The sequence below is a fragment of the Pocillopora damicornis genome, chromosome 7 (assembly GCF_964200805.1).
Source record: "Pocillopora damicornis chromosome 7, jaPocDami1.2, whole genome shotgun sequence".
In the NCBI taxonomy this organism is placed as follows: Eukaryota; Metazoa; Cnidaria; class Anthozoa; order Scleractinia; family Pocilloporidae; genus Pocillopora; species Pocillopora damicornis.
In genome coordinates, this window is record NC_142676.1 from 10,088,522 (window position 1) to 10,115,251 (window position 26,730).

The window sequence follows — 26,730 nt, forward strand, 5'->3', positions numbered from 1 at the left end:
ACGACATGACAGTCATATCAGCACACGTGCAACTTTCCAAGATGGCGGACAAACAGGCTAAGGTTACGAAGAGAAAAAAGAAAAGAAAACCGAAAGATTCTCATGGGTTTTCACTCGAGGATGTTCTTGCGGTCGGAGGAGACAAGGCTGGTAGCATTTTAAAATCTTTTTTCGTATCTGGATCAATTTTTTTTTGTTTATAAATGCACATTTGCATAGATTTCACATGTAGCAGTTCTTTGTAACTTATAATTGAACTTAACATCCATTTTGTGGCAGGACGACTTTGAGATGTTAAAAGATGTTGATATATCAGATGAATTTTCTGCTGACGAGGAGACGTCAGGAAATGTTGAGGAAAAAGAGGTATTGCAAATTGCAATTATCATGCCCAGTGAATGAAGACGACGACGACTCTAGCGTTTGTTAAACGAATAGAACTTTCGCGCAGAGGATAAGCTTTAAATACCCTTAATATATTGTGTTTTTTCACACCCAGCCTCTATTTTTTTCATAAGATAATGTCACTCATCAAGGAGCTGGGCTTGGACAAAGTCACCTTCAAAGGCGAAAAACTTAAGTGAGTATTCATTAACATGCAGTTTAGCTCGATCATACTCAGTCTTGAGTGATGGATGTTAAGGTAGAGTGAAAAAAATTACTCGGGTATCCTGATAAAAATTTAGATTGATGCCTTCTTGGCATACTAGATAGCCATCTTGCATAACTTGAAGTGAAACGATTTTGCCGGTAAGCAAATAAGGTATTGATTGAGGATCTGTGATACTAAAAAGTTTGATTTTAAATTGCTTTCATTGATTATTATCCAGTAGTGAGCTTGATATTAATCAAGACAAAAGTGCAGGTACTGCCGTAAAATCTAAGGAAAGTCTCAAGAAGGATCAAGAAGAAAAAAGTGCAAAGAAAGAGAAGAAAAATCAGAGGAAAGAATCAGAAGTCACAAATACATCCAAATCTACAGGATCAACTGTGACAGCACAGGTCCCCCAAGTTTTGCCTGAAAGAAAAGGAGGTCCAAGGCAAAAACTTCTGATTAAACCTGGTGGCCTGTGGTATGATTTGGTAAGTGACTTATAATGATTCAATCAACTTTGAAATAAAAGTTTGTAATTATAAACCAACCAAGAGAAGAGAGGAGTGTTAAAGTTACATGTAATAAGGAAATAGAAAGAGCCTTTATCTGATTTGTGGGTACAATCAAGTTAATTTAATTACCATTTCTAGCAGTAACTTTATAATTTCATAAGTCTCCATGTTCAATATTCATGTGCCTTGTGTGATACTTTTTTTTTTTGTTCCTTGCACATTTGATGTCATCTATGATCTACTACTGAAAAGAAACACTACAACATAGAATCTACATTTGTATTTGATAAAAACTTTATACATGCTTCATGAGTTGTAAGTAAAGATACAAAGTAGAATTTGTTTTTAATAGAGATGATTTCAAACTACTGGTTGATTTACACTTTTTGTGTCTTCATTTTTACTACAGTCAAGGTTATTTATCTAAACAATGTTAGATCCATGTATGAATTAAACTAATTTTACACTGTTTTGGTCAATATTTGCTTTAAAATCAATAATAATTATCAACTGATTTGATAATTTATAATTTATTGTTACTGCCTTTTTTTCTGTACTTCTCTGCAGCTTGTTGAAGACAATACCACTTACCCCACCCCTGGTCAGGATGATGTTATATGCCTCTCCAGGGAAGCAGCTGATCTTTTTGAGCAGGAAGTTGGCATCTATGATAAAAGTGAGTGTGTAGCTGTACAGTAAGTATTCTTTCATGTTAAGTTGTGTTGCTAGTAGATCTCCTTGCCTTAGAGAGACCTGATTTAACTAAACTTGAAATGTTATGATCCACATTAATCAGTGGTGACTACATCAAGAGACATGTTTTGGTGTCTTTGTCCAATGATAGATCATACATGTAGATAACATCAAAATGTGGTAAGAACACCTCAGCGCAGTCATGTATGTCAGTAAATTGAGTGTTTTTACCACATTACATCTTCTGTGACCAATTACTGTTCTATACGGCAACATAGAATCTGTTTGTCTTACATGATAAAAAAGCAAAATATTGTTAATGGTGACATGACAGCTGTCTTCCAATAGATCATAGTTAAGAACCAATCCAGGTGCTTGTATACTTTGGCTTATCATATAAACAACAACAGATACTTCTGTTAGTTTTTCCAACATATCTGTAACTTACCAGTTTGAGTGCCTCAGGTATTTATGACCAAAACTGAAGAGGCAGCTTTGCTACCTTATTTCTATTTATTTGAATTATTCAGTGGGTCTAACTACTTTTTAATTGTACTTTTTAGTGAAAGTAAAAGAGAAGTCATCAGATTCACAGTGGTTAAAATCTGTTGTAAGCTCAGGAACATTGAATGACAAAGTTGCTGCGCTCACTGTTCAAGTCCAGGTAGGTCTAAGAACAGCTTAAGGAAACAGCTGACCTAATCTGAACAGAGGAAAAAAATGCAGACTAACATCAATACTCAAATGTTAATAAAAATCTTTCGTAATCACTCTATATAGTCACTTGCTGCTTTCCTTATTACTGACCTAAGCAGTTTCCAGGACACATACATGTATATACATGTATGACCTGCTTGTTTGCTCTTTAATACCTAGAGTACTGCTCCTGGAAATTTCCTACATACAGCTTTTTCATACCACATACATGTCTCTGAATGAAGGCCAACATTAATTAGGTTGTAAGATAACAATTAGGTTGTATGCCTCTCCTGTTAATGGCGTATGATGAGTAAGAAAGATCTAAATTTTATTTCATATGCCTCTTGACTTATTTCACAGGAATCTGCTGTACACGGCCTTAAAACCTTAGATATATTAATTGGCATGGCTAAAAAGAAAGGTAGAAGAGAGAGTATTATAGCTGTAGGTGAGTTGCAATGTGATTTTGTGGAAACTTTATGTTTTTTTTCCTTTATCTCTAATTGCATTGTCTTGCCCATTTTATATCTTACTATTAAAAAGTTCTAGCTTTCATTTATACCCATAAATTGATGTAAGTGACATCAATTAGCAATAAAATTATTATTAATAGTTGTGCATCGTGATAATTTTTTATGTTTTTGTAAATTACAGACATGTTGAAAGAACTTTGGATGACCCTGCTACTTCCAAATAATCGCAAGCTTAAAAAATTTGCTCAGGTTTGTTAACAATGTGACAAAAGTTAATGCAAAATGGATATAATTTCCAAATGAACCAGTTATTAACCAGTAAAGATGTGACATGTAATTTGCACTTTGCAGTTTACTTTGATCTCAAGTGAAAACTGCTTTTATCCTTGGTTCATTCTTGATTATCTTAACATAGCCGCTCAGGCTAAAATGACTCAGGTTCATAACATATTTATGCCTGCCAACAGAAACTATATTAAACAACTGTGAATATATGAAAGTCATATATTTGAACTGCGAATAAAGACATGAGTATGAAAGTGATCTTCACATCAGTATCACAGAGGTTATGGGTTCAAATCCTGTACAGGCCTGAATTTTTTTCGGCCTTATTTTCACTACTGCTCAAGTAGTGTTCATTACTGCGAAGATGGCTTTCATACTCAAGAAACTGTATTAGAATAAGAAAGATGGAGCATAGATTTTGATGGAGATTGATGTAGCACTAAAGATAGACCATTGGAAGACGGAATGCGAAGGTCTGAGGTTGGATTCCTCATGAGGATGCAGAATTTTTCTCTTTGTCCCACACTTGTGACAAGACAAAAACATCTTTCTTTATAAACTTTATTGTTTTATTATTATTGTTTTATTTTACATCATGATGATGTATATTTCCACTGTGCAGCATCCACTGTTGTCATTTGTTGAGATTGTCCACAAGGGTGGTGGCTGGGATGAACGAGACAGACGTCTTATTCTGTGGTACTTTGAGGAGCAGCTGAAACAGAGATATCAAGAGTTTGTTGAAGTTGTTGAGGTATTTGTCAATCAATAGTTTCCTCTGAAAATTGTATACTGGTATCATCCTAAAAAAAATTACATTCATAATTGTTCACAGATGAGCAAACCAAGAATTTGAGAATCAACTTTGAGATAAAACTAATTTATATGTGATCATTTTTTTTCGTAAACAATTTTTAAACAACACTTTAAATAGTCAGAGTAAAACACATGGAACATTGTCAATATTTTGTAGCTATGTTTTATAATTTCACAAATTATATAGAAACTGATTTTTGTTTTGAAGCACTATTAAAAGAAAGCAAGAAAAATTATAAATACACAAAAATCTTCATATATTTTTTGATAAGTGATACCCATATCTTGGATTGTTTTTCAGAAACTTCTTCAGGACACTTTGGTAAACATCAGAAGCAAAATACTGGGTAAGACAGACTTAAAGAATGCAATAACCCTTTGCAGGCTAACATCAGTATTTCATACTTCATACTCTTCTGTATATGTTTCCTTTAGTTCTGATAAGGTGAATTCATTCATCAATACAAGCTTTTCAGCTCGGTGATTATTCCTTTATCAAAAGGATAGCAATGTGCCTCAAATATCCACAGGCTTTCTCTGTGGCTACCTTGCCCACAGGCAGTATACTGCCCCCCCCCCTCCCCCCTCCCACGTGGCTGTATACTATCCCCAACATGGTTGTATACTACCCTCCGCCCCAAAAACAAAACAAAAAAAAAACAAAAAAAAAACAAAAAAAACATGGTTGACAAATTTCTTTGACTCAACTGTGAGTGTCTATTTCAAAAACCTGTTGACACTGATTATATCAGTGGAATGAAGAACAATGGCTGTCTTTTAAAAGAGGCTCATCAGGAGTCTTGGTTCATTGATGATGAGTAGCACAATCACCATGCCCATAGGGGGTTGACTGCAAACTTTCAATGATTTCTTCTGTTTTACAATTTCATTGAAGCCAAATCTTTGCTTACAGGTAAAGTTGTTCTTATTGATTATAGTAAAAGCAAAAAATCAGAAAACCACATTGCTGTCTTTGAGAAAATACCCGTGAAAGATGAAAAATCGAGCCAATTTTGGTTGTAACGTGTAACACAATCTCAGTGGTAAAATTTTTTAAATACATTTTTCACTGAAAGAATGCTCGTTTGAGCAAACAAATTACACCTAATGATAACACACAATAAACACTTCATTTGAGCAAAACTTTGACATTTCAAGTTTATTAAAACGCATAGAAAAGATTTATCATTCTTAAGTATCCTTTGTGTAACGCTGGGTTTCAGAATTTGGAAGTACACCAAGTTGTTGTCCGCAGAATGACTGAACTGGAATCCTGTGGGAACAAAAACACATCAACCAAATGCTCATACTTGGTGTTCTAAAATAGCGAAAAATCAGTCTAAAGGATTGACTATAAACGGAGAAATATCAGTGTAAAACAGTCGCTACGGTTTTGTAAAACCTGATTACGCAATAATATTTTTCATCAACTTACCTGCTCCTTCGCTACTATACTTCAAACACGGCAAAGTCGGGTTTCGAAATCGATTACACTTCAATGCTCATAAGTTTCTCTTGTCATTTCCAAGTTTTCGGGTCCATATCTTTAGAAACGGCCAAAATATTCACTTTTGACCGAGTCGCTATGCTTTTTACCATGTTGACGCCATATTGAGAACGGAGTCTCGCCACAAATGCCACCAAAAGCGCTATGTCGGGAGTCTTCAAGCTCAATAATTTTTCTGAGATTTAGCCATCCGTAAATATCGCTTCAAGTGTGCTTGACAAGAGGTATGGTTAACAAAAAGGAAGAAAAGCTTGCGAGGATCAAAGAGTGGAGGAGGAAAAAGCAGGAAAAGAATAGGCTAAGGAATCTAAAATATAATGAAAAGAATCGCAAAAAGAGAGCTGAATTTCCAATAGAAAAATGGTGATGTGATCTTCAAGTTGTAAAAAGAGGCAGAAAGTTTTTAGAGTGCCAGTTGATCTCACTAGGGAGATACTAGCCTCCATGTAATACAAAATGTTATTATTTCTACTTTTTACTGTGTCAGTGAACTCGAAATTGATTATTTGTGAAAAAGACCACACCCACAAGGGATTATGAGTAAATACAAATTTGAATCAAATGTGACTAAAATAAAATAGTTTGAAATAAATCAGTTGTAATAGTAAATGTGAATTTAAAACAGACCTAAAGAAGTGATTTTGTCCCAAACTAGCAATTTTCACATTTTCCATACATGTTACGGAAGTGGGTATGGTGATTGTGCTACTCATCTGATGTCATGATTGATTAATTGATTATAATGACAAAAATTGATTTACAGGAGCTGTGTTTGACTTATTGTCAGAGAAACCAGAACAGGAACAAGTGAGTTACAATGTACCTGAATGATTCACACCACATATGAATTGAATGTAATATCATTTTGCAAATCAAGCTAGGCATAACTATTTTTAATTGGGATGTTACCAGTCTTTGTGTGAGTAGAATCTTCTACCTTTTCTTCTTGTAATGTTATTATTGTAATTACTATTATAATTGATAATTTGGAGTGATACTATTTTCATCATCACCATTTTTGTTTCTTTGGCAAAAAGAGTTTGAATAGATATCATGTTCTAGCAGATTATTTGTCCATCAAGTGCTAGTTTTATTGTCATTAATCAATATGTTATTAACTTTATTTGTTTATTTTTTATTGTTGCAGGTTTTGTTAAGTCTACTTATAAACAAGATAGGAGATCCTGACAGGAAAATAGCATCCAAAGCAGTTTATCTGTCAAGATCATTAGGTGAGGGGTCAGTTTTATAGGTTTCACAGTCAAGCAAATTTTAGCCTTTTCTGCATTAGTAACAGGGAACAAAAATACTGTTAGGAGTCAAATTAGCTGCCAGTCACTCTTAGAGATTAAAGGGGTAACCACCCACTCAGAGTGTTCATTCTAAGCATTGGAGATTAGGCAATTTTTCCAGTTGTTAAGCAAAACTAAGCGGCTTTCCCATGCTATTTTTCCTTCAGTTGTGGAGCCATTTAATTTGTAGCTTTCCTCTTTTTTTGTCTTATTTTCTGGCTATTTGTAAGTCTTCTATCCTTTCTTTATGTAAACTGTACTTACTAACTCACCATCTTGAATTATGCTTTGCATGAACTAATAGTTTATACATTAAATTTTGTCATTGCTTTGCTTCTTTTCCTCCAGTAACTAAACATCCAAATATGAAACTAGTGGTCACCAAGGAGATCGAAAAACTTCTCTACCGACCCAACATTGCCATTAAAGCTCAGTAAGTACTATTCATGTAATGTTAGAGTTCTAATGCATATAACTTGCTTTTAGAGCGCCTTTCAATCGATTGTCGTAGAACCAGAACCAAAGTAATTGCAACAGCCTTTCTTGACAAGGGGTGATATCGCAAGGAGCCATTAGTTCCAGATATAAAAACAGACTTGTCACCTCCTGCAACTAGCCTCAGTTTGCTTTTCTTTTTGCAGATATTTTGCAGTGTGTTTTCTCAATCAGTTAATCCTTACCAAACAAGATGGTGAACTTGCCACCAGACTTATATCCATATATTTTTCATTCTTTCGGGTAAGTTAATTCTCTGTACGTACACTTTACAGGGTAACATTCACTGATAATGTGTAGCTCAGTCTAGTTGTTTTTAATATTGTAGGCAGCATGCATAACCATGATCCTTCCAAACCATTTCTGTGAAATTAATTGGATACGCTATACTGTAACGAAAGAAACTTACGAATTGTAAAGATCTTTGGATGCGCATTTTCTGATTGTTTGGGTTTCCATCACCTGACAGGTACTCAGGGGTTTCACCCAGACCTCTCACCGCCGTCTATTTAGCCAGAGAACTGGCTCTGGTGTGTGGGTTTTGCCTCACAGCATAGCCGACATTACGCCATCGGCAGCCGCTTAAGGAAAGAGTTATTGAAACCCCTGGACCGTACTAATAATTTTTTCTACTACCTGCGTTCGCCACTAAAGGAATAACATCCTTCAATCTTGTAGGAGTTACTCAGTTTGAACCTAAAAACGTTCAAATGTGGCTTTGGTAGTGTAAATGAAGGCCACTCATTTCTAACTCTTCCTGCCTTTAAGCCGCCCCCCGCCCCCCTTGGAAATGCCTTGAGCTGTGTAATGCCCCACTGACAAGTTACAAATATATGCATGTTAGCTGTTGCCAAATCCTAGTAGCCTAACTGTACGAATTATCATCGTTGTCTACATTTTTTCGACAGGCTTTTTTAACAAAGGGTGAATTGGAAGCAAAAATGTTGAGTGCTCTTCTTACTGGAGTAAACAGAGCGTTTCCATATGCAAAAGGTATAAAACAGCAGAGAGTTACTGTTGTGGCTTAGTAATAAAAGTATGTGGATTGCTTGATGAAAATGGTAGAAGTATCGAAAGTCTGTTACAACACTCACCACTTTGTTTGGAAACAGACACAGTGAAGGCATTTTCGGTGGAGAAAGAGGTTCATTTATATTTAGTTTCGTGGTCAACGAGTGAACACAATAGCCCTCGGAACACCAGAATTAACGCGTGCACGAAGGCAGGTTCACACATGTACAGTCTGCAAGCTTATTTTTAAGATGGCGATTTCTTCTCCTTTGCAGAAGAGGACGAACAGTACAATGAACAAATAAACACTCTGTTCCGAACAGTGCATATTGGAACATTTAACACGAGTGTACAAGTGAGTGTTCATGGACGAAACCCTCTGATTTGTTTGTTTTGTTATCCACATAATCCTAATGTATGCATACGGTGACGAAAATTTGTCGATAAATGCGGTATGAAACGATAACGTGCAAACCGCACGCAAAGCTTTTTATTTTCTGTTAATTTTCGTTCTATTGCCGAAATCAATTCGTAATTCCATAGGTTTTACTTTTACCTGCTCGATGAATAACAGAGGAGCAATTTTTCAATGCCATTGATCAGAGTAGCCCGTGTGCACATACGAGTTTTTCTCAAATTATTATTCATTTCACAGGCTCTGATGTTACTTTACCAAGTCATGGAATCAAGGTATTAACATGTAACACTTATTGTATTTGTTTGTTTGTTATGGAATCGTTAACAAGTACGCGTTGCTACTTGGAAACTCTGTCCACGTACAGTGCATGGGAATGAAAATTGCTTTTGACTATATGATCTGCGATGTGAATTTACGCAACAGCTACAGTTTTAAAATTTAATGAATCCCTCTGCAGTTGGTCCCGCTGACTGCCTGGACAATTCAAATAAGTGAATTTTCATTAGTTTTAGTATTGTTTGCTTAAAATAATTGTTTTTCTTTTCGTAGGCAGTCCGTGTCAGATCGCTTTTATTCCGCCCTTTATGCTAAACTCCTGGATCCAAATCTGAAAACATCTGGTAAACAGGTGAGCATGTTTCATAGTATGGTAACACTTCCTCTACAGTGGCACTTGCTAATAAAAACAGGTTGATATTGAATTAGAGCATGAATTTCGCCTCCCATGCTAGTGAAGGGTTTTTTGGAAGTATTGTTGGTTTGGGTAGGAGCTCGGATGAAATAAGGAGGTTTGTCACCTCAGGAACATGGGATCTACTCAGCAGGTTGAGTTTTTGTGTGCTTGAGAGTTTCACAGAAAAGATCGCTTTTCGATTGGGTGTCGTTAAACCAAAACCAAAGAAATCACATCAGCTAATCAAAAGAAAGGAAAGAACATTTAAAAACCAATGAAAGCTCAAAGTAAAAACAACCAAACTGCTTGAAAGGCGGGAAAACGGCAGCGACCGAAAGTGGCGCGAGTTTTTTGGACCAATCAGAAAAGTTAAGAAAATACAAAGCAATTCCGGATGACTTTGATTTTCTTTTTCGTACAAATACAGTGATAAACTAGGTCTGGACGAAGCCGTGAAAATACGTTGTGGTTACTTCGCAGTTTTCTGTTATTTGATTACGCAATTGTTCTTCAACAAAACCAATTAAGTAGCGGACATGGAAGAGCTTAACTCAGCGCACCATGATTAATGAAACTTGTTTTTCCTTTCTTGCTTCTAAAGGCCGTGTTCTTGAATATTTTGTACAAGTCCGTTAAAAGTGACCCTTCATTGCATCGTGTTAAGGTAAGGGTGTGTTGTCTGAGTATAAATGATTCGAGAAAGAGAAACGACTTCATGTTTTTCTCGATGCTAGATCTTTTTATCGTTGACGGTGCGTTTGGTTTTGTGCCGGACACAGGCTGTGTGTTCAGCATCAATAACAATCTGTGCAATTACGCTCTTATAACCTGTTCCTTTGACAAACAAATGTACAAGCAAACAAAAAAACCAATGCAAAACAAACAAACAAAAAATACAATAAATAAGATGAAACAAAACAAACAAAAAACAAATAAAAGAAAGAGAACAGATACTACACAAATAAATGCTTATAAGTTGTCTCATAAAGCCAGGTTTCATATAGAGGTTTCTACATGGCGATGTTGTTGTTGTTATTGATAAGGGTGTTAACACTATTTTTATCTGTTATAAAGTTTTAGAATTTTGCCAGCCAGTATGTAAACGCGTCTCTTTGTTTTCTAGGCGTTTGTAAAACGTATCGTACAAGTTTGCAGTTTCCAACAGCCATCATTCGTCTGTGGAGCGCTATTTATGATTTCCGAGGTGAGTTTTTCTTTTACTTGGTGAGTTATTCATTTTGCAAACACACTCACACACAAAAAGTGCAAATAACATTTGCATGGCCGGGAGCGGGGACGTCGTACTGGGAGCTACGCTTGTGCTCGGAGTGACTGGGACAGAGTGCGAAATAGGGATTTGGTCTCAGTGGAAGTGTAAACAACGAAACGACAGAATTTTCAGCGTAGCATTTATGATTTCTGTCTAAAAGTAAAAGCAAATAGAGGAGTGTAATAGGATAACTTCCTTTTCATGTATATCGGCTCCCAGTCTTTCTTTATGACGATACTTTGGTTTTCTTTTTCTCACTTTAATTTCAATCTGCTATCGTAATATCTGGATGGTGGAATTTCCTTACCAATATGAGAAAGCGACGATATTTGTTTATTTTGGCTCATTCTCAGTGTTCTCCCTTATTTTAAGTACGACAGGTAGATTAAATTTTTAAAACGGTCGAGCGATCCTTTTACTTGTTGAATTTTCGAGAATTCCAAGCCATTAAAGGCGGAAGTAAGGGGTACTGCAGTCCTTCGGTTACTGCATGAGAAAGGGAACACTAATAATGCCTCTAACTGTTTACTTTCCAATCATTTTTTTTTTCTCGTCCAAGCTCCCTCAGTTTTCTAGCCTTACTGGTCGCCTGTGATAATGTGATTTTAAGTTTAAAGGGAACCGAAGCCTAAAACTCTGATTTTAGTTGCATCCATTTCTAGTTAGCTTTAGAGGAATGATGTATAGTCTCGGTATTCATTTTCGTTCACTTCTTGTTCTTCACGAGAAAACTAGGTTTGAAGTTCCCTTTTTCCCGCTGTAAAACCGTCGGCGCTCAAAACGATTATCAGCGGTTGAACGTCAGTGGTGGGGTGATGAAACACCTCTCTCACCTATAAATGGCCGCATATCAGCGCATATTATGATAAATTTTATATTTATCGGTCTTTATTTCGCAAATATGAGTGGTGTGTAGCCCTTCCAGTTTGAGCCGAAGCGAAGAATCGAATCGGTAGAAGACATAAGTCTTTGCAGCGGATGGCTCACTAACGAAACTGGTCTCGGGATTGCGTAGAGCCCTGCTGAGTTTTGCCATAGATCTCTCGCCCGCAGACTACTGAGCTGATCACATTTGCAACTATCTTCCATAAATGAAAGCATCGAATTTTTAAATGATCACTCGGGAAAAGAAAAGAACGTGGACGACTATTTAAAACCAATTATGCGAAGTTAAAAGAATGACTGAATAAACAACACAGACACACTCATGGATCGATTTTTGACATCCACAACCAATCCAAACTCAAGTTGAAGCCAAACATTTCCGTAAGAATTTCATCCCCATAAGAAGTCACACAACTTCGGCAACCAGTGGCGTAATATCAACTGCAGATATCGATTTTCTGAGCCGCGGTGCTAATGGGTCAAAACACAGTATGAAACAATTTTTTCAAGGCAAAGTTAAACCCCCCCCCCCTCCAAAAAAAATTGATTTGAAAAATGAAAAAACGCTCGAACATTGACATAAATTGCTATAAGCAGCAAATGTTTCAATTTTAGGCTTCAGTTCCCTCTAAGGTGCTTGTTTCATTTTAGCTTACAAAGCTGAAGCCCGGAATCAAGAGCCTAACACAGCAACCAGAGGTGGGTAGTTTCTTTGTCTCGGCGCTTTATACTAGTCTTGTACAATTAAGCCTTTACACCCAAACATAAGCATGCAAATTCTTTTACTGTTCTGTGAACACTTCCTCGGCGGCTGACAAGGAGAATTTGTTTAACAATCGAGAGGCTCTAGAGTGGTGGTCATTTACTTTCATCTCTTGACCTCAATGTTTGATTTAGGAGAGACAGTGTAGAGAGAAAATAGACGCTAGTCACTCTTAGGGGTTCAAGAGTCAAGAGAGGCACAATGGCGTTAAAAATGCTGTAGTTTTAATAAACTCTTGGTTCACATTATCGGAGAAAAAAATTTCGGCAATCGGAAATTGATCATATAATTTACTAAAATGTTGTAGCGAACTGAAAACCACAAAAAGATCGAGATAGCCGAAAATGGTACAGTTCAGAATGTATCTAAGAGCCAAATAAATTAAAAATAAAAATAAAAAGTGGCCTCGGACTATATACACATTATCGTGTACCAGTGTACAATCATCAAAGTTGACGAGATCATTTTGGAAACTGTTCGCGTGGAGAACAAACTCCGTGTGGATTCCAAATGAAACATTCTACAGATGAGTGGGCATTGTCTCGGTTCTGGTCGCGTCCCGTCCCGTCCCGTCAGCCTGCTTCGATTAACTTTGCATATCAGTTTTGAAACCTTGATGTCTCGAACCACTCAGGTTGTTCCCCCCGCGTGAAATGTCTCCAACTGGCATCAACGAGAGCAAAACATCTTGAGATTGGTAGTGTCTCAATAAAATCATTTTTTTCGTGCTGTTTTGATTCTACTGCACCCTTGACAGTCTAGTCATGGTAATTTTACCCCTCAGTTGTAATTGTTTTTGCATGGCACTTAACGAACTAATTTTCATATCACATCAAATCATCTTTTCACCAAAGAAAAGGAATCTAACTTTAGAATTTCGGCCCTCCTTTATCTAAATTTTCCTAGGAGTTAGTTGAAAGGATTAGATTTTCGTAGAACCAAAATGTTACATTCACGGGTGTTGCCCCCTAGAACCATTAATCATCGACTGTCTAAATATAACTCTTCCCTTCTTTTATTTGTTAATAGCTGAAACAAACTAGGGTTTTCAAGGAACCAAGAAAACAACTTTTATTTTTTTTTCACATAATTCAAAGGCCCCATTTTGGTCTGATGAACTTCCCTAGTCAGATATCAGGTGTTCGAAGCTCCTGCCTCGAGAGGAGCGAGAGGGCGAAAAGTCTTAAATTATCAAAGCGTGACGCTATTGTCTTTCCAAATAAAGCGCGGTTTTTTTTGTTTTTCTTTGTCCCGCGCTCGTGACAAGACGAAAAGAAATCTTTCACTAAAGCGTTGTTGAGTTACCCAATAACCGCTGAGAACTTGCTGAAGGTCTCAACGAATATTGTGGCCCTTCATACGGCGTATTAACATTTTCCGCTCAGGATAAGCTAAGCTCGCTCACCTTGTGGGTTTTTTTTTTTTATGGTTTTTGGTAATCTACGCCGGCTTAAGCCTTCTTTACCACACAAGTCGTATTCCCTTCACAAGACGACTTAAAACCGTTGCAACAGTTAACTTAAAACCAACTCAGTTTCCAAACCGACTGATGTTTATTTTAGCTTCTTCATGATGTTTGCTCGAATAGTTGTTTGGTTGTTTTGTATTGACCAACTCGCCGCCTTGAAGGAATTTAAGAGAGCTTTTCAAGCTGGTGATGCCATGCTTGGCGGACTCACAGTGTTACATTACAAGGATTCGAACGACAAATGCGGTTTAGGCTTCTTTCCTGTTGGTCTCGGCCACGCTGAAGCTATGATCTTCACGATCGAACAGATCAACAATGACCCTTCATTGCTTCCGAATGTTACTCTCGGCTTCGACATCCGTGACTACTGCGAAACTGTGTCTGTTGCCGTTAAAGAAACATACGACTTCGTGCGAGATGCAGATTTGTATCATATGTATACGAACAGAAATTTCAGCATGGATAACGAAACAGCTTTGTGCCACAGCAGAGATGCTGTTGCTCCTGTTTCTACGATTCTTGGGCCGTACGACTCGGCGAGCGCTGTTCAGATTTCAAGTCTTCTCAGCATGGCCAAAATCCCAATAATAAGCTTTGCTGCAACAAGCGACGAGCTTAGTTCCAATCAATATCCATACTTCTTAAGAACAGTTCCGCCTGACAGACAACAAGCGAGAGTGCAAGCAGATCTGTTTGAATACTTCAAATGGACGTATATTGGTACGGTAGCTCTGGATGATTCTTACGGGCGGTTTGGCGTCTCTGCGTTACAGAAAGAGGCGTATAATCGAGGAACCTTTTGCTTGGCCTTTTCAGAGTTTATTCCGCGTCTTCGTGCTGCTACTGATATGTGGCAGATTGTGTCACGCATTAAACAGCAGAGCAGTGTCAAAGTCATCGTGGTGTGGGTCTTCGGTGGATATGCGAAGCTTTTCTTCGAAGAAGTTCACAGGCAGAAGCTCGGGCGACGGACCTGGATTCTCGGTGATGGAACGAGCACGGAGGATAGCGGGCTGCTTGGACCGTTATTTCGTCTACTGGACGGCGCCATTGGCGTTCAGCCACGCGATCGCAAAGGTGAAACTTTCCTGAATCACTTGTATTCCTTAACGCCGAATAAAACTCGTTTAGGAAGGAATCCGTGGTGGGATGAATACTGGAAAAAATTTCGGAGTTGTACCCTTGACGCAGACAGCGCAGCCGACCCAAGGTGCTCTAATGTACCGTTGTCACACAATGAAGTTTCCAAATTGTTCGATCCTTACCTTGGCTACCTTATAGACGCCATATTTGCCGTGGCATTCGCCTTAGACAAGCAATTCAGGTGTCGCGCTTCAGACCGAGAGCCTCCGGGGAAAGCATGCTCCGATAGAAAGGATCTGTTGTCCCACTTGAAAAATGTCAGTTTTCCAGGACTCACTGGCGTCGTAGAATTTGATCGCGAAGGTGATCCCAAGAATTCGTTCTTTGAAATTGTGAACATCCAAATAAATAGCAAGGGAATTGCAAAGAAGGCCCTGGTAGGATTTTGGAATAGTGTTAAGAAGCCAAGGTTGTCACTGAACGACTCTGCGATCAAATGGGCAAACGCCACTTTTGCTACAACGGTACAGTCTTCATTCTGCAGTCAAGTGTGTCCCCCTGGAACTAGGCAAGAGGTGACCACTTCATGTTGTTGGAAGTGCGTTACATGTCCGGGGGGCACAGTCAGCAAGTCACCTGGATCTACCAACTGCACGGAGTGCTCGCATAAACAAAAGCCGAACGACGATAAAACGAAATGCGAGGATCTGCCAGTGAAAAACCTTCACTTCAGAGATGCAGCTGGTGTATTCCTTTCTTGCGTGACAGCGCTAGGATTTTGCGTGACCGTGGCTATGTTTCTTGTGTTTGTGCAATACTGCGAGACACCAATTGTGAAAGCCTCGAATAGACAGCTCAGTTTTCTCCTTCTTGCTACGATCTTCTCCAGTTTTACTCTGGCGCTGTTGAGCATTGCAGAGCCAACTGATTCTATTTGTCGCTTGATTCAGTTTTCCCGGTACGCAATCTACACCACTTTTGTATCCATATTGTGGCTGAAGTCAGTTCGCATTTTGGTCCTTTTCCAAGTCGACAGTTCAGAGATGCCCTTTCAAAGTTACATTTCAAGAGTGAAATACCAAGTCGGTTTGGTTGCTCTAGTGAACATTGTTGACATCGTGCTGTTAACCGCATGGTTCGCTTCAGATCCGCCATACAGAAACGAGAAGATACAACCGACCCAGTTCATCTTCTACACGTGTAAACTGTACGGGTCGTCGGTCGGAAAATCGTTATATTTCATGGTCTGTTCGTATGTGTTGTTGCTTTCATTGCTTTCGTCTTTTTATGCATTCAAAGTTCGCAAAGTGCCAGATAATTTCAACGAGGCGCGCTTCATCGGCTTCTCGCTTTACATAATTTTGTTGTCTGCACTGTGTTATTACTCGGTGGATTTCTCAATGCAGGAAGGTTGGTATGTTTCTGTTATAGCCTGCAGCACAACACTAGTGGATTCGTTTGGCCTGCTTGGCTGCATGTTTATTCCTAAAGCTTTCAATATCTTGTTCCATCCTGAAAGAAATAAGAAAGAGTTCATTGGGGCTCAGATCACCGCGTACGTTTGGCGGAACACGAAGTTAGCCAATGTGAATACGCGTGATGGCAGACCAGAGATTAGCCAAAGCACCTAAAGTATTGATTTTGAGTCTAAGAACTAGAAACAAGATGAACGTAACAGGATTGATGGCTCCATTAAGGAAACTCTACTCTGAAATCTCAGAATTGATTTATGTGTAAACTTCTCTGTACATTTCCAGTATACAGAAAATATTGACGAGAGTAGCTAAGTTTATCATCTAATCGGTGGTAATTAAATGAAACCCCAAATTTTTCTACCTTTTTTGTAAGAAAATATGTTGTTCGACGATAGTGGATATCGTTTCAGTGGGCTGCTTTAGTGCATGCCGTTTTGTTCATTAAGCTTTTAATATCCTGTTCCATTCAGATAGAACTAAGAAAGAGCTGAAAAGGGTGCAGATCAGCGCGTATGTTTGGCGGAACATACACACAAACGTGCGGTGATAGTTTTCATCTAAGCTGACGCTGTAACGCAATTAGCTTTTTGATTGAGTATGGCAACAATACCTGCTGTTAGAAGCGCTAGTTTGGCAACTTAGAATTTTACTTTTTTTCGCCTTTTTTGTGCCGTTTAATAGCATTGAGTGATTTGGATATAGCCGTCAACAATAAAATAAATAACTCTTACTGTCTTCGTTATAGTTGATGTTTATTTTATTTTTTTCTTTGATGTTTGTTTCGTATTTGAAAGGGCGGGGTGTGTAACGCACGTCGAGTCACATGAACTTAAGATTCTTATCTTGTATATTCCACTTACCATTGATCAGACAGAGATGGACCACGTTTCTGCCAGTTTAGTTCTTCCTAACATCAGTGTATGGCGCTTCTAAATCAGAGTTTTCCACTATTCAGAGCTTTCTAGATAGATGTCGTCAGCACAAATACATTTCTCGGTCCATATACGTGCATGAACTTCTTGAAAAACAGGAAAGGATAGTATTCAATAAAATGTCAACTTGGATTTACCTTCTCCAAGAAATTTAATCACCGAGAAAAAGGGGACGAAATATAACGTGTTAGAGACAAATCTCGCCATTGCCCTAAAGGTAATGCGGTCCTATGTAAAGAAAAGAAAGTTTGTTATCATGATGTAGAATTGAAAGGATTGACTGACTTTTTTTCTTCTTCCGGCAAACAGGTAGCAAATAAAATACACGTCAATTTTGACCTTCAATTTAAATCAATTTTGAAATTCTCGATAACCGCAGGAGGAAGACGATGAAGAACACTTTGTGGACGTCCCTTCGGAAGATGATGAGGACAAAATCACGACAGAGGAGGTTTCATCAGCCAGAAAAGAGCCACAAATACGCCATCCTGACGCAGCAAAGTCCCCAAAGACTGAAACACGTGTAAGCGGGGCTCAGAAAAGTCAAACCTATAAGCCCTCCCAGAGAAATCCGCTGTACAGCGGGGCAGAAAACTCTTGTCTGTGGGAACTCAATAGGCTTTCCAGACATTATCATCCTTCAGTTTCCCATTTTGCTCATACACTTATGAAGGTTAGTTGTAGCATGTCTGTATTTTATTACCCATGGATTGAATCAATATATAGTGTTACTGTTTGTAAATATTCCATATTCTTTGTCGCTTTCTTTGCCCAAATTGCAGTTTTGGAAAACTCGCGCCACCTTCTTAACCACTTAACTAAGGAGGTGAAACAAACCACGACTTTCTCGCTCCCGTTTTCCTGCTCTTTAGACCGTTTGGTTTTTTTTGCTTTGAGCTATTAGTAGTTCTTAAAGGTACTTTCCTTTATCTGATTGGCCTTTGTAGTTACTTTGTTCCTGTGAAACTCGCAGGCACACAATAACTCAACCTGCAGAGTAGATCCCGTGTTCCTGAGGCAACAAACCTCCATATTTAATCTGAGTTCCCGACCAAACTCTTTGCTAGCATGGGAAGTTACGACACTCAATCGAAAAGGGCTCTTTGCCTGTTTCATAGGTAGTGAGTGAGTCTCATTAGGCTGTATTACACTAAATATCCGTACATACAGCATCATCACAATAATATTTCTTCTACCCGAAGAAAGAATAACTATTTTGTGTCAAATCTATCTACTTCTTTCTTGACTGTACAACATATGTCCATAAGATTTATTGGTGATTCCCTTTACTCCTCTTTTTAAGGGAAACAATATCGAGTACAAAGGAGATCCTTTGCAAGATTTTACGCTCATGAGGTAAAGTGCCACGGTCGAACAATTATATTATTCAGTGAATGGCACTCGGTACTCGGGGTAAAATAACTTCCTGTGCTCCCTACAGGAGTCGAGCCTGCGAAATTCCAATTTCCACTTCAGGCACTGCCACGGAGCTGTAGGAGACCAGTGCCAAGCTATACCGTTTAACACGGTTATTCGCTTTCCGTTGTAACATGTTAACCAGCCACTTCCTGAGAGGTGGCGAAAATAGTTTCAAAGAGAAAAATTAATAAACAAAAAAAAAATAAATGAATAGATAAATGAGATATATTTGAAAAAAGCTTTTTTATAAGTTAGTAGGCAAGTACATTAACTGACGAAGCAGATAATTTTGTGATAGCAGACAGTTTAAGTGCCAGATCTTTGTCGTAGCAAACGAACAAAACAAGTATCACCAACGACAACTGCTAAAACGACAACCAAAAAAAGGCGAACAAACAAACAAACAAAAATCATAAAAGTACTTTATTGATGTTTCTTGCTTGTCTGTACTTTAATTATCATTTTTTTACATTCAAATTCTTTTTGTCATATTTTAGGTTTCTTGACAGATTTGTGTACAAAAATCCAAAGCAGAAGGAACGAGGTATCTCTTTTCCCTTATCATTCGAGGACATTTGCCGTCCTTAAAAATTTGAAACCTGTTTCAAATTTTTTTCAAATTGTTTTTTATTCGTGTTTTTCCCCTCTTTGTCCAGATCACGGTGGTTCACTGATGCAGCCGAAAACGTCATCAAGCCGGCTGGCCGAGGAGCCTGGTAAGCAGTGCACAAGAGCACAACAATTGATTATAAATTAAAGGAAAAGTATGCTCTAGAAAACATACAATTTTCATATCTACCATTTAAAAGTACACATAAACATTTACATTTTACTGCGTTATAAGATTAAAAAGAGAAACCTAACCATTGAGATGTACAAAGGTCCGACAAGGAACGTCGCTACGTTGAACTAAACACAGTGACCCGGCCCACAAACCGCTTCATATCTAGACATCGAAGGATAACCATTATTTGAGTAGAGTATGTGAACTCATGCTATTCCAATTGTCCAAACATATAACTTAAGGAGGGGACGAGAACTTTCTCGGGTAATTGGCTAGGTTGCTAAGCAATATTCAAAATGGGGGATTCTTTAATTTCATTTTTTCCCAGATTCTGAGTCAATTCCCGAAAGTTAATTGTGATGAAATCACAGGGTTTGTGGAGCATATTTCTCCCTTAAAGAGTAGTTTTCTATTACCCAGGATTGATAGCTTTGCCCTCGAGCCAAGGACGCTGGGTCTGTTGCATAAAATTGAGGCTCTTTGATTAACTATTTCTTGTGGGAGATTAACGCGAATCTCACACAGTTTTTTTTCCTGCTAAGTTCCATGGCAAATTAGTGAAAGAAATTCTGGTTGAAACTTTCTCAACGGGAAGAGTTCAAACTTTGCCGGAAAGGAACTTTTGCGGTACTTGAATGAGTTTTCAGCTCTCATCCACTGCAGGTGCAGATCTGGGCGACAGTGATTTGCAGTAAAGTACCTCACACTTGCCCTCTAACTCAAGAAGATGCAATTTCCCCGATGAAAATCATGTTGACTTGCTCAAAGTAATGTTTAATGATTTTGTGTTAAACCTCCTGTTCATTTGCAGTGAATACGAAAGAGTTTCTTGCTAAAAAAGAAGAAGATATACGAGAAGATGAACTGTTCTTTCACAGGTATTATTGAATTCATTGATTATCTAACTAGTGGCATAGATTCCTTTTACGAACAGCCGTCAGTCAGCTTCATTTTCAAACTGAATTTAAGTATCAGAATATAATTAACAACTATTCATTGAGTGGAGGTGGGCAGTAGATGTTTAGTAGGCCACTAAGGAGTGAGGTAAATATCCACTACTTGCCACTGACACCTAGGTGATTGGTTATAGTAGTATATGCTGAAACAGTGACATAACAAAGCACACAAAGATGATTTTAACTTATTCGTTTCTCTACCGATTACACCGGCTATTTTCGGGTGCAATCCCGCGCGAGTTGCTCTAATAGCAAAGGATCTTCGGAATTTTAGTAGCCTATCAGAGCGCGCCTTCAACGCTATCCTCTGTTTTAGTATATACTGATTGGTTTTGTCAACTGAGTTGATGATGAAAATTTGCTATCGTAAAGAGTCTCTAAAGGAGACGTTTCAAGCGTTAGCCCCACGTCAGAGCGAATTGTTCGCGGATGATTCGTTCTGACGAAGGGCTGACGGTGGAAACGTCTGCCTTTGAAACCCTTTACAATGACCTATTTACATTATCAACCCATTTGATAAAACTGATTATCTTATAATACCCCCACGCACCGATATATCTCTTATATCATCGTCCGCTGAGTAAAGGCAAAGGACTTGTCATATTTCCTCGTATATCTCAGGTATTTCAAGCGGAAAGCAGAAAAGGAAAGTCAACGAAAGAAGAAAGCTGGTGAATCTGACGATGAAATATCTGAAAAGGAAACAAATTTCGGTATTATTTTATTTGTTTATGGTCGAAATTTTTGTGTGCGAGTTATGCTTTTTAGTCTCTCGATTTACTTTCAACTTATCTGTTCTTTTCACAGACAATGTTCTAGAGGAGCGATCTAGCTTTGAGTATGACTTCGCGAGGTAAAGTTAGTTTGCCTTGTTTTAAACAAAACAGCCTGAAAGAGATAGCTGGATAAGAGGGAGAGGTTTACCTCTCAATATGAGTTTTTCAGCTAACAGATGAAGGGGTAGCTTCCTTAGGATATTCAAACATTAAGTACTGTCGAAATCTTGTACTGGAAAATGTGGATGATCTCCTCGTCACCTCCTCCCCTCCCTAACTAACGCCCAAGATAGGCGGCTATGTTTGCTTAGCGGCAGTGACAGATCTACTGATTGTTTGTGAGCAGAGATGGCTTAGTGCTGAAAGCGTTTGAAGCCCAGGTTTAAATCCCTGACCTGAGGTCACCTGTGGGTGGAGTTTGTTGTTGGTTCTTGTCTTTTCCTTCGAGCACTCGGGTCCCACCTTTCCACGAGAAGCTACACCCAGAGTTCCAATATGACCTGAAATTTGTGGAAGGAGAGCCACTCCCTGTACATCTACCACTGCTAAAATGACGCCATGGAAGTTTTGCCCCATTGCAAGTTCGCGTCTGCCCTATCGCACTTGCGTGTTGATCGAACTTTGTGATGGTTACGCGATAAATTTGCCAGTTGATGGAATTAAATTAGAAAAGGAATCACGTTCTTTTCGTTAGGTAACGAGTCAAAAGATGTTTGGGTCGAATTGAGAAGGGGCCAACTTGCAATGGGGCGAAACCACCAGTTACCCTAACATTTTATTTATATTGTTTTCATTACTATTTATAGAGAGACTTCTCTCAGATTTTTTTTTAGACAGCTTTTCTATTTTTTCGGTTTAATAAGTGACTTGAAGAGTTCCAAAATGTCTACGGCGAGTAAAAACAAAGCAATCGCCAGCGATGAAGAGGACGAAGGAGAAGACGAAAACAGCGAGGAGGGTGGAAGTGACGACGAAGAATTGGAGGGAAAAGGTAAAAGTTCACCAGAAGACGGCAGAAGATGGCACTTAAAATAGTTTCATCTCATTATTACTAGTGCAAATTTTAATTACATGTCAAAAGTGATCCTTGATTGCTCAGATTTTGCTTTACCTAGCTCTGTGATTGGTTCGGAAAACTCGCGCCATCCTCTCGACCAATCAGAAGCAAAACTAACCCCAATCACGACTTGGTCACCCTCGTTTTCCCGCGCCTTAGCCAGTTTGGTTTTAACTTCAAGTTTTCTTCGGCTCTTAAGGGTATCTTTCTCTCTTCTGATTAGTCCTTGTGATTTCGCTGGTATTTTCTTATTATTTTCCATTTACCACTTATAACCTCTTTTTGACCCTGGCTGAGGTCATTTTCGCACGCCTTAGATTAAACGGATTCAACGCTAGGTAAATAACCTTGCAGATGTAAAGGGCTCAATATCGTTTATTTATTTTAGAATAACGGAACAGCTTGTTGTCTCAGCGAAATAGTTCTCTATTAAATTTGTCCCCTCTGCCAACAGTTTGACGTTGTTTGAATCTTTTCTCATCAGAATTTGATTATGACGCTATGGATTTGTCATCTTCTGAAGAGGAACAAGCAGGTATGTACAACCTTCTCAGTACAATTTATTGGCTTAGATTTCTCCGTTTGAAAAGGGCTCGGCACCAATTAACCCCTTAATTCAAATACGTCAATAAATTCCTTGCAGGTCAGTAGAGCGAATTTGATGTTGCAACAAGATTTCATCCTGTAAATTAGTAGTTTTTCTATTCTCGTAACATGTTTACTGCAGAAATTAACCATTTAGCTAACGTTTTTAATTTCAATTTGTTTTCTTACCTACAGAGGAGCCAACTACTACACAAGGCAAGAAAAGAAAATTTACGGAAAAAGATTACGAGAAGGTATAAAGCACTATCATCCGTTTCATAATGCGAGCGCTTTACGTTGTCACGCAACGCTGTAGAAGACTGGTGTGACGTGTTAGTAAATACGGGTGCGAAGTGAGTTCTTTAGACTATGAACTATGCGTCAATTTGTTATAATGCCTTCGTCTTGTAGGTTTTGCTCGAAAACCTGAGCTCAGATGAACTTTCCGAGGACGAGGGAAGCCAGATCACGAAAACGAAGTCCAAAAAGGGAAACACTGAAGGGTGAGAGAAGATACGATGTTTTGAATAATCTCTCCTCTTCATAATTAGTTGAGTGTAACGCTTTTTTTCCTTTTGTGCGTTAGGGGAGATGTTTCTTCAATGTTTGCGTCTGCTGAAGAGGTAAGCTAGAATGGTTATTTCATTTACAGTTAAGTTTACATTGCCTTCCTACTGTGATGGCAATCTTTGTAAGGTAGTGTGAGAGAGAACGCATTTGCCTAAAGAAAAGGTGACAGCAGAAACGTTACTCAAAGGGCACTGGTGGAAAATTAGAGTGCTTTTCAATTGAGTGTGGTTAAAACCAAACCCAGTAATCACAATGGCCAATCAAAAGAGAGGAAACTACTCTTAGAGCCAATGAGAACTCAAGGTAAAGGTGCGAGAAAATGCGAGAGACCAGCTCGTGCTTGGTTTTAGCTTTGCGTCTGATTAATTAAGAAAGTGGCGCGAGTTTTGTGGACCAATCACCTGGTGAAGTTAATAACAAAACAAATCAATGCCGGATTTCTTTCGACACTGAATGGAAAATTGCTCTACTGCTATGCTGTCTTTTTTAATTGTAATCGTTTGTTTGTCTTTTTAATATTTTTCTTAGTTCGCTCATCTGCTTGAAAATTCCAAAGCTTCAAGAGGTGGCACCTATGATGTCAAACGAGGGAGCGCCAGCGACAAGCAACTTAGATGGGAAGAGAAAAAGGCGGGGAAAAACTGGAATACAAAGAGAGGAAATCGGGGTCGTGGAAGGGGCGGAAGTAAAGGTCCGCGAAGAGAATCCAATGTCAATCGAAGAACAAATTTTAGATCAAAAGGAAGAGGTGGAAAAAGGCCAAGATAGTACAATCTGCCCTCTTCTTGATCTGTTTGCGTAGAAATGCATCCAATGTCAGGGCATGATATGAAAGTGACACAACGAAGAGTTACTAATTGGAAAGTGGATTTCAAAAGGCAAAAGTTCTCAGAATTACCATATTAACCTAGGAATGGACGTTACTGTTAATGAATGCTATGGCTTGAACAATTTTACTTTGATTATCTTGCAGTTTTTCGATTAATTCATCTTGTTTTTTTTTTGTCAATAGTATCCTTTACTCCTCTCTGAACAATTATGGCAGGCTTGTCATCTCATCTCTCACTCGTTTAGTTTTTTTTTTCTTTCCACTGAAAAGCCTTCTCTCTCGATTTATCAAGCGGCCTCGACATGAAAGGAAATAAACTGATCAATTTGGGTGATGCCAACAATCCGACTGATGCTTCAAACAAAAAATATGTTGACACTATTGCAAACAGTATTTTCGATGGCTCTGAACCTTTTCAGGTCGACATTTCCACGAACAATTATAGAATAAAATATGTACACACCTCAGTTAACGATTATGACGCTGTGAATAAACATTTTTTGCGAAACAATATATCGTAAAATGACAAATGATCATCAATTATTGAAAATATCAAACGACGGGCGATGGGATGCAAAAGACAAAACGATAATAGACCTCAAAAGGGTACAATTTTTGATTCGTAAAATTGGAAACTGAAGTATTTTTATAACACACACACACACACACACACACACACATATATATATATATTTGATAAAAATGCTTCAGTTTCCAATTTATATATATATATATATATGAAAAGAACTAAAACGATTTTTATGTTAATCATAGATAAGAACATTGATGACTATGTACTACTAGTTTAGACTATTTTTTTGGGCCACTTTTTGGACCGTTTTTTTGGATCATTTTATCGGGGGAGAGGTAGACCATTAGTACTTAGGAAGGGGTCGGATGCAGTCTATCAGTAATCAGGGAGGCAAGTTGTTATCACTGAGGGAGGGCAGGAATGGGCTGGGGGGTGGGGGTGGGAGGTGGTTGTATTAGTAAATGCTACTGACTAATGGAGTTTTAATGGATCATGCAAATTATTTTGAGCGGTTTTTCGATTGACTATTGTTATGTCAAAATTTTTGCGCTGGGTCACAGCGTTTCTTCATTTTGTGTCGTGGGAATGCGAAACTGGCACCTAAACACTGGACTAAAATTGTTATTGAAAATATTGCCAATTCCCGTTTTCGATCCTCCACTGATGGGTTACGCGTGTGCCTTTCAAGTCGACTCGTGTTAGTGCTTAAAGATACCCACTGGTTAGCATGAATCATCCACCAGTTGTTTTACGTTTCCGTTTGTGAATACAGTATATTATTGCTTAATTTATTTACCTTCCTTTTGTCATTGATTTTAGCACACGACAGAGATCACGGATTTCCTTTCTTAAGCATAGTATTCACAAGCGCTACCGCAGTACTAATGGTCTACCTCCCCCCATAAAATGGTCCAAAAAATGGTCCAAAAATTGATTCAAAAAAGGTTCAAAAAATGGTTCAAAAATAGTCCCCCCAAAAAAGTTCATTAGTCTAAAGGTCCAGTGGTCCAGCCATATTTTATTCTTTCGCATTATCTTGCGTCTATTATCATAAAAATCAACAAATTCATTAACAGGGTCGTATCCATCAACTTGACCTCAATAGACACAAACATATTATTCATTAACGTTTTCAAGTTTTTTATATTCCTACAACATTTTTTACTCTCAGTATTTTTTTGAATTTGTTCACCCAAAACTGACATCTAATTTTCTCTTATGCGTCATGAATTTCAGAATTACTATTCATTATTCTATGACATAATGTGATATTTTTTTTAGATCTAAAAACATACCGACAAATTTCACTGACAGACGTAACTTACAAACTTTAATGACAATTTTTACTGGTAATCCTAAGAGCGATAGCAAAGTGATGATTCATTTCCTCCGGAAAGTCTCTTATGTATAACATCATTAACCTCTTGTCTTTCTAAAGGCTGGTTTTCATTAGCGACGGAGTCGGAGTCGTAGTCGGAGTCGCAAGAGCGCTTATGACCTTGGGGAAATTGAAAAACGGAGTCGTAAGCGTAGTCATAAGCTCGACGGAATCGGAGTCGGAAGGATCAGAACGTTTCCATTTTCTTCCGATTCCGCTTATGACTCCGTCGTTTACGATCTAGTGAAAACTGTATTGTTGGAGTCGGAAGCGGAAGAATAAACCAATCACAATGCTTGTTCTCACGTCCTCCGAGTACAATTCGACAAACAACATGGCAGCTTCCTTCGACGAAAAAATTGCAGAGGCGGTGAGACGTTTCCCGGTACTTTACGATAAATCATGCAAATACTTAAAAGATAATAATACGAAAAAGAACGCATGGGAAGACGTTGCAAAGATAGCAGGACTTTCATTGGGTATGTTTAAATTACAGAAG

General features: G+C 38.3%; 3 protein-coding genes and 1 long non-coding RNA gene across 5 annotated transcripts in view; 2 read left to right on the forward strand and 2 right to left on the reverse strand.

Moving 5' to 3' along the window:
- The window catches only part of LOC113685195 (uncharacterized), a 298,180-nt gene that overhangs the window by 182,657 nt on the left and 88,793 nt on the right, over nucleotides 1-26,730 (reverse strand). The window lies entirely within an intron of this gene.
- Nucleotides 9-24,829, forward strand: LOC113685199 (CCAAT/enhancer-binding protein zeta). 2 transcript variants are annotated; one of them, XM_089213305.1, is made up of 34 exons: nucleotides 9-146; nucleotides 280-366; nucleotides 519-580; nucleotides 831-1,083; nucleotides 1,675-1,783; nucleotides 2,364-2,464; nucleotides 2,860-2,947; nucleotides 3,154-3,221; nucleotides 3,880-4,011; nucleotides 4,375-4,420; nucleotides 6,344-6,387; nucleotides 6,728-6,812; nucleotides 7,221-7,305; nucleotides 7,514-7,610; nucleotides 8,276-8,360; nucleotides 8,654-8,733; nucleotides 9,034-9,068; nucleotides 9,346-9,424; nucleotides 10,071-10,133; nucleotides 10,593-10,673; nucleotides 12,276-12,323; nucleotides 17,725-18,018; nucleotides 18,649-18,701; nucleotides 19,262-19,308; nucleotides 19,421-19,480; nucleotides 20,360-20,426; nucleotides 21,126-21,217; nucleotides 21,312-21,357; nucleotides 22,144-22,271; nucleotides 22,822-22,872; nucleotides 23,118-23,176; nucleotides 23,334-23,425; nucleotides 23,509-23,545; nucleotides 24,021-24,829. In XM_089213305.1, the coding sequence occupies exons 1-34, from the start codon at nucleotides 42-44 to the stop codon at nucleotides 24,258-24,260; spliced, it is 3,099 nt and encodes a 1,032-aa protein (XP_089069431.1). In that variant the 5' UTR covers nucleotides 9-41; the 3' UTR covers nucleotides 24,261-24,829. The 2 variants fall into 2 exon arrangements, with proteins under 2 accessions (XP_089069431.1, XP_089069432.1); XM_089213306.1 differs by having other exon boundaries at nucleotides 10-146; nucleotides 834-1,083.
- On the reverse strand, nucleotides 5,218-6,304 carry LOC149042477 (uncharacterized). The gene is made up of 2 exons (XR_016188705.1): nucleotides 5,509-6,304; nucleotides 5,218-5,346 (listed from the first exon to the last, which is right to left on the reverse strand). It is a non-coding gene; the product is annotated as an uncharacterized LOC149042477 (long non-coding RNA).
- LOC149042478 (extracellular calcium-sensing receptor-like) lies at nucleotides 12,832-17,148 on the forward strand. Its single transcript, XM_089213309.1, has one exon. The coding sequence runs from the start codon at nucleotides 13,957-13,959 to the stop codon at nucleotides 16,567-16,569; it is 2,613 nt and encodes an 870-aa protein (XP_089069435.1). The 5' UTR covers nucleotides 12,832-13,956; the 3' UTR covers nucleotides 16,570-17,148.